General features: G+C 44.0%; 1 protein-coding gene across 2 annotated transcripts in view; it reads right to left on the reverse strand.

Moving 5' to 3' along the window:
- Window positions 1-209: 209 nt before the first annotated feature.
- Sparcl1 (SPARC like 1) overlaps window positions 210-7,856 on the reverse strand; it is a 33,421-nt gene continuing 25,774 nt past the window's right edge. For both annotated transcript variants that reach the window (XM_029545228.1, XM_021210568.1), the window contains exons 7-11: window positions 7,201-7,321; window positions 6,029-6,165; window positions 4,701-4,849; window positions 4,010-4,158; window positions 210-685 (exon numbers count right to left, since the gene is read on the reverse strand). In XM_029545228.1, the coding sequence (XP_029401088.1) occupies window positions 657-685; window positions 4,010-4,158; window positions 4,701-4,849; window positions 6,029-6,165; window positions 7,201-7,321 (585 nt within the window). In that variant the 3' untranslated portion in view covers window positions 210-656. The remainder of the gene's footprint in view (window positions 686-4,009; window positions 4,159-4,700; window positions 4,850-6,028; window positions 6,166-7,200; window positions 7,322-7,856) is intronic.

The raw sequence follows: 7,856 nt of genomic DNA on the forward strand, positions 1-7,856 counted from the left end.
TCCCCTCATTACATCTTACATAGTGAGAAAGCACATTCACAGTTTGTAACAAGTTGTTTGCCACAGAAAGCACCTCCACCTTTCCTTTACAAGCACTTTTTATTCCCAGCAGTAAACAAGCACTGTTCTGTTTTATTCTCTAATGTAAGCCCTGGGCTGGCCTTTTACATTTGACTGATTTAAAAACTGGAAATAATCTTGAGCAGACATTTGAGGTTTTATAGATTTTTTTATTAGGACATCAAGACACTGAAAAGGAGGCATGTCTATCTCAAAAGAGCAGTATCCCACTTCCCTAGCATGCATAAGGTATTATGGACAATATGAACATTGTTTTTTTTAATAGTTTATAATTATCAATTATAAACACAGATGCACAGAGTGACATTGCCATGGTGGCTAACTGTCCCCAGACAGGACAGTCTTTTACAGACATAGACTCTACTTAATTTTAAAGTTTCATTTCCTAAGTTAATGTTAAGTGCCTGGATCATATATATATATATCACCAGGAAGCAATTACTACCATTGTCTTCTCTCACATGCAAACAAATGTTTTGCTACATATGAATGTATGGTATCGTGGCTGCTCATATTTCTGAAGCGGTTAAAGCAGGTGAGACGAATGGAAAGTTTCAATTCTCTCAAATCTTAATTCAAAAGAGGAGGTTTTCATCTATGTCCTCTGCAAAAATAAATAAATAAATAAATAGTTAGATAAATCGATGATAGACAGACGAAGATTTACAAAGTTATATGGGAAGCCACAGGTCCAAGGACGGTTAGAGCCATTAATGAGCGAAACCATCAAAGAAGGTGGTGTGACAGTGATTTCCATCATAATTTGGACTTGAGAAAATGTTTCTAGATTGTGCCCCTGGCTTCTGGAATCAGAATCCCTGGGGCAGACAGCTGTCATATGGATCCTTAGGCAGTTCTTCTGAAATTCTTCGTACCCGTTGAGAACCATCAAAGGAGGAAGGGCAGGCGAGCAGGAGGATCAGAATGGGAAGTGCTAAGTAAGGAGGGCGGCTGAAAGGCTGCACGGAGTCTGGGTGTGGCTCAGCTGAAGCTTGAATGGAGACATCTGTACCGTGCTTGTGGCTGCTTGGATGGCCAGACACAGCCTCGTCCTCCCAGCCCCCAGTGGGCACTCTGTACCAGGGTACCCTGTCGTAGGGACCCTACTTCTCCATCAGTAGACCTGGGAACACTTTCCCCCTCTGATCTTCCTACAGTCAGCATAGTCTCCTCCTCTCCTTTGCCCCACCTTCTTTGATACGGAGCTCTCCTGTAGCCCTCCATTCTGGGGGTGACGCCTCATTCTCCTTCCTGAACCCCTTCTCCACTGTCTGCAATCCATACTCTGTTACTCCTTGGTGTTCAGTTATAGACCTCTCCCTGATAATGCAATCAAGTTTCTTCGGCATTAATAATCCCCTTCCTTAGTTTCAATTGCTTCCCATATGCCCAGATCCCTCTCTTTCTCTTGCTGGGGATAAACCCAGGGCCATGCACATGAGAGGTAAGAATTCTACCACTGAATTATAGGCACAACTCCCCAAGTGTATATTTCAATTTCTAAACTCTCGCTTGAACCCTAGACTCAATGTTGAGCTATGGATTGTAGTTGTCTTGCAAGTCATTTAAATTTCACCACGTCCAAATGGAATTTGTCATTGTCCCAAATCTACTCCTGGCCTTGTTTCCTACCTCAGAGCTATCTTGCTGGACCCAAGGCAGGAATTGGGACACTGCAGCCATTCTCAGGATTCTCTCAGTTGTCTGCCTCCTGCCGATGTTTCCCCACCAGCCTTTACCTTCTTATATCCCAAGGTTTCACAGGCTGGGTACATGTCTATTTTTATGACTTTTTGACCATATTGCTTTCTTCCCCACAACCACGTCTGAGTCAGGTTCTTATCAACCCCTGGTTTTACCACAAGATTCTCAACTGTTCTTTACTCTCTCTGCACTGCAGCCACAGGGCTCTCCTCTTTGGTGGTGTCCCAACACTCCTTAAAGTCTTTAAATGGCTTAGGAGGCCCTGTGTGGCCTGACTTACTGCCCTAGTAGTTTCCCTCAGAAGTTTTCCCCTATGAATAATGGGAAGAGATGTCCATAGGTGGAGTACTGGTTGGGTTTTTTGTCAACTCGACATAGGCTGGAGTCAGCCAGGAAGAGGGAGCATCAGTTGAGAAAATGTTCCCACCTGATTGACCTGCAGACTAGCCCGAGTAGACAAACATCTTCTTGATTGATGACTGATGTAGAAGGACCCAGTCCACTGCTGGTCATGCTGTTGATCCTCTCAGTAGAAACCCTAACTAAGACACGGTACATCACCAGAGCTAAATAAATGGAGACCCTCCCACAACTTTTCTGAACTTGGTTTTTACAGCTAAAGATGAGACTGACTTCGAGGAGGTGGCATGCCCTGATGCGCACAGCTGGCTAACTAATGGTGGAGCTGTACCATTTGAGCATGGCTCGATTAGATCACAGGCAGCGGAAACTCAGGAAAATGCTGGCTAAAGCTTATCTTCTCCTTCTGTGCTCTTACTAGCTTCCACAGGGAGGAAGGTACAGTTATAAAGAGATGCCATTCTCTCCGTCCCGCCCTGCTGTATCCCAACGTGATAACTTGTTTGTTTATTCTAATGGAACATTTAATGACTGCCTTATTGGCTTGGTATGTGATAATCTTCTCCTGACTTCAAAATAGCATCATGACAGCCTGACCACAGTGACAAACAAGATAATTAGTAGTTTTGCAAGTCACTGGGCTTTGACCAGACAACCTCCCACTGCAGCTGACTTGTGGAAGAATTTGTAGACATTTTTGCAATGGATCCAGAGAAGCAAAACCCTTTCCTTAAGTAAATGGCCTTAATTCAAATTTGCCTTTTTTTTTTTTTTTTTTTTTAAAATCAGGTCTTTAAAATCCCAAGTCCTGTAAGAAGACTTATACAAAAATGTCCTGACTCAGCTTAGCTCTTCATGCCAATGTGCATTGTCTCTTCAGCAAGGAGTTGAACAGACTTAACCATTTGGAGGAATATATTTGAATTTATAAATATTCTCCTTGAAGTAGATATATTTGAGTATATAAATATTCTACTTGAAGAATAGGTGCTAGAAAGGAAAGTGATGTTTTTGCTTCAGTCTGAGTCTAATAAGCTATTAGAAATATTAATTTTTATTTTATCTTTTTTTTCTTTTTCTGGGGGGCTTATGGCTTTTGCTTTTTTTTTTATTGGATATTTTCTTTATTTACATTTCAAATGTTATCCCCTTTCCCGGTCCCCACCCCCAACTTTTTTTTTTTAAGATTTTATTTACTTTATGTATATGAATACACTGTAGCTATCTTTAGACACACCAGAAAAGGGCATTGGATCCCATTCAGGTGGCTGTGAGCCACCATGTAGTTGCTGGGATTTGAACTTAGGACCTCTGGAAGAGCAGTCAGTGCTCTTAACCAGAGCCAACTCTCCAGCCCAAAATGTTAATTTCTTATCAGTACTAACAAGGTCTAGTTTCCAAAATGGTTCTGATGATCCCTCATGGCCCACGTTTCCCTACATGAGAGCAGGGTTGACCTGTGTGATTGACAGAACATGGCTGGATGACATGGACCTCAGCTACGGGTCAATCACACTCTAGGACTTACTGGCCAGTTATTCTAGGCCTATGAAAGACTTGGCCTAAACAAAAACAAAAACAAACAAACAAAAACCAGAAAAAAGTAGATAGCACCCGAGGAAAGACAACTGAGGTTGTTTTCTGCCTTCATGTGCATGGATAAACGTGAGCACATGCACACTCACACACACACACACACACACTCACACACACACACACACACACACACACACACACACACATACACNCACACACACACACACACACACACACACACACACACACATACACGAACGCACACGCGCGGTTAGGCCATAGGACGCAGTGTTCATCTGAAGACATTGTTCTTTGATAATGAACTTACCCTCTTTAATTCCAAAGCAGTGGCCCCATTCCTTTAAGGTGATATGCTTATCCTTGTTCGGGTCACACTCCTCAAAGAAGCGCGTTATGCAGTGTTCCATGGGCACCAAGGAAGCTCGCAGAGGAGCAAGCTCAGAGTGTGTCAAGATCCTGCAAGAGGACAGTGACAGCTAACTGCATGGCTTGTACTTGAGGGCTTAGGTCTCGATCACCAAGGACGTTCCCTTCTACAAAGTCACTGTGTGTGCCAACCGAGAAGCTGCAGGCAAGAATGGGTTATGGCGCCCGAGGCTCACCCCTTCACTGGGAACCCTCCAATCCCAGTCTCTGAATGTGCAGCCAGAGGCTGTGCTTGTGAGAGTTGCCTCTCACTTCCTGGCCAGCCTGGATTGTACTAGAAGTGGCACTTGACCCAAGTTGGGCTGATAAGAGTACCTTAGGGGTTTAGTTCAAGAGTTGAGAACTGAAGGCATTTTTGTGGGTATAAAGAGATTTAATAAGGAAATTCAGTATGGTGATTCAGGAGCTGTGCTGTTGCCACATTCAATTATTTTCTAAGTGATTTTTAATTAGATTCCCAACACGATGGTTTATATCTAGTATTCGAAAATGATGCTGGAAACGTCACCAACTGGGTCTCAATTCTGTTTCACATAGATATCATTACACCAGAAAATGTAAAGGGTTTCTACCTGTCTGCAGGATGCTGGTCCAGTTCATTAAACTGCCAGTGCACAGGATACACATACATGTGGTAGTTTTTCTTAAAGTCCCTCAAGAGAAGTTCAATGGGATGGTCCCCAGCCAAGAGTCTCTTCTCATCCAAGTAAATTTTCTTGACCTGAGATTAAGAAGGGAGAAGGTTGTCATATACCAGGTGACTGTTGTAGGACTGTCACGTGTCACTCTTACTCGAAAGGTAACAGACTGAGGAAAACCTGCCCAGGGCATGAAGCCTGGTTCAAATAAATTGGATTCTAATCAATACAGCCAGCCAGCCTGCCTGCTTTCCTTTATTTTTATTTTTGTTTTAGAATAACTCAGCAGAATAACATTCCAGTTTATTCCCAGACATTGTGTATTCACAAACATATTTTTTTAAATAGTGATCTGTCCCTTTGCCTTGAATGTAAACATCTTAAGGTGGAAATTTTATGTGCTGTATCTTCGGAACTTAGGTCAATTCTGGCATCTAGGATGTATTCAATAGCTACCCGGTGAATGAATCTTCTCTGGAAACTTCTGGAATCAATGTACTGCACTTTTAAACCTTAACATGTTGCTGACATTGTGAGCAATTAATTCTCCTTATGGCAGAATCCATGGCTGGGCCATGAGGGCAGAAATGTTAGATTTAAACCTGTTGAGACTGAGAAAACAGTGTCCCCCAAAGGCCCATGACTAAACCTCCAAGGGCTTAGTCCCCAGCTCATGGCACTGATGGAGGTGGCAGAACCGTTCAGAGATAGCGCCTAGTTGGAAATTTCCTGGTCATATGGGGCACACCCTTGGACGGGATATGGGGAGCCCAGCACCTCTTTTTTGTTTTACTCCCTGGCTCACCCTGAAGATAATACATGCTCCCAGCCACTAGATACCATCTCCTCACAGGCCCAAAGCAACACAGTTTGATCTCAGTCACAAACTTAAACTCCCGAAACAGTGAGCCAAGAGACCTTTCTTCTTTCTATTAAGTTGTGCAATTTCCAGTATTTGTTCCAGTCACAGAAAGACTGAGCACATAAATGCTGAACCTGTTTACTTTGCTCCATCACAGCTTCCTGTAGACACAACTCAAGGGACGTTGTCCAGGCCACTGCCCTGGAGCAGAATGTTGGCAGTTTGGCCATGTCAGGAAGGTTGTGACGTGGAAAGTGACCACTGCACAATGTTAATGTGTGCAGGCTAACCACGTGCAGAAAAGCAGAGAAGGCTTCCTCTGCCTTGCAATGCTCCTCCCACGCCTTCCCCGCCCAGGTCCCGAGGAGACACACGTGGGCAACAGACACAGGCAGCTTACTTTGCTTCTTTGCTTTTCATTGAGATAGCCGCCGTGTTTGGAATTCGGTTCATAAAGCTGCATGAGGATATTTTTGAGCCAGTCTCTCATCCGCAGGGGAAACTGGGCCACTTCAAAGTCCGTACAAGCAGGAATAGCTGTGGTAAGCAGAAAACACGTGATCTTACTTCAAATAACCAGTCACAGGAAGCTCCTTGCATGCTCCAAGTTGTTGGGTATTTTTTGCGCCTGGGTATCAGGATGTTTTGAGAGATCTCTAAATTTTGACATGTTCTAAAGGACTGGGGACCACTGCTGCAAAATCAAGGACCAGGAATTTAGACATGGAGGTCACTCTGGTTGTTGTTAAGCCCCAGAGGATAAAATGGAGCTGAACTCCTGTGCAGTGGCAAATCACGCTATATCTCTGCATTTAAAGAGGCCCATGCCTGTTCCCAGACCACCCAAGTCTGTACCAGCTGCCAAGAGGGTTCCTTTCATCACCATCTCCCTGGGGCTCAACAATGAGGTTGCTACCTCAACACAAGGCTTCAGAGTGTGTGGTGACAAGCTCAGAGGGCACAGTAACATACCAGCGTCCATGGGCTTCTGCTTAGAATGTACATAGATGAATTTGTCCAGATTAACGGACAAAGCAAGTCAGAGGCTAATGTTTAACATCAAGGGACCCAACAGACTTAATCTTCTGTGTGTGGAGACTGAGAAGAAGCAGAAACACTGAGTGGGCTGTACTAGTGTGGAAGAGCCAGGGGAGCCAGACACAGCTGAGAAAATCCTGGAAGATGGTGTTCAGCAACTTCTGCAAGAATTTACTGTAACACAATTGTCAACAAAGAAGTTAAATAGGGAGGAAGTATTCAGAAAATCCCCATCTTTCATGTCTGTAAGCGCTTATTACAATGCTGCCTCTGAACTTGATGGGGTGGGGAGGATTGGAATTGTCTAGGTTTCTTGAAAAAAACAAATAGTAAAACAAAACTATGCTTTCAACGTGGTCTCGTGGAATCAGACTCTCCTATGATCAGGGCCGGGGAATTCCTGAGTTGGTCTTAGTTTCAGTCTGCTCTCATTACTATATGAACATTTTTTTTTGTCAGTATATGTAGAATTTGGAGAGGCACAGACATCACCCCAAATCCACCCACAAGTGATGTCTGGCAGTAGAGTCTCACATTTGCAAGCTCCGAAATAATCCAGCTGCAGTTGGTGTCCCTTTTTGGTCCCCTCCAGCCTGCACTTGGTAGCAAACAGATGACAGGAGCTGGCATAGGTCTGGTTGTCAGTGCCACAGGCCTAGATAAGGAAAGCAAGGAGCAGTGATGGAACCAGATACTCACTGGAGAGTGCTTCCCTGGAACTCACAGAACACCTGGTAAACATGCTGTGCCAAAGATGTGCTCTGGTAGAGTCTGTAAAAATAGCGATTCTCCAATTTGGCACACATAAAAAAAAAAAAATCTACTAAGTTAAACTAACGGTGATAACTTAGCTCTAGGTAGATCTGCATAGAACTGTAATTGTGAATGTCCCAAGAACAGAAGGAATTCAAAATTTCTCCTCCTCAAATGCTAGTGCCATCTTTTAAAATTGAAATATAAATATTTTATGTGCTTTTGGGTGTAAGGCACACACTTCACTCTGTGTTTCTGTATGTATGCACAGAGATGCACATGCATGTATTGGGGGGTGTGGGGGAGGCTTAGGCTGATGTTGGGAGAACCTTAGCTGAAGACGGGCGGGACTTAGGCTGCTGGTGGGCGGGACTTAGGCTGCTGGTGGGCGGGACTTAGGCTGCTGGTGGGCGGGACTTAGGCTGCTGGTGGGCGGG

Source organism: Mus pahari, chromosome 13, assembly GCF_900095145.1.
Source record: "Mus pahari chromosome 13, PAHARI_EIJ_v1.1, whole genome shotgun sequence".
NCBI lineage: Eukaryota > Metazoa > Chordata > Mammalia > Rodentia > Muridae > Mus > Mus pahari.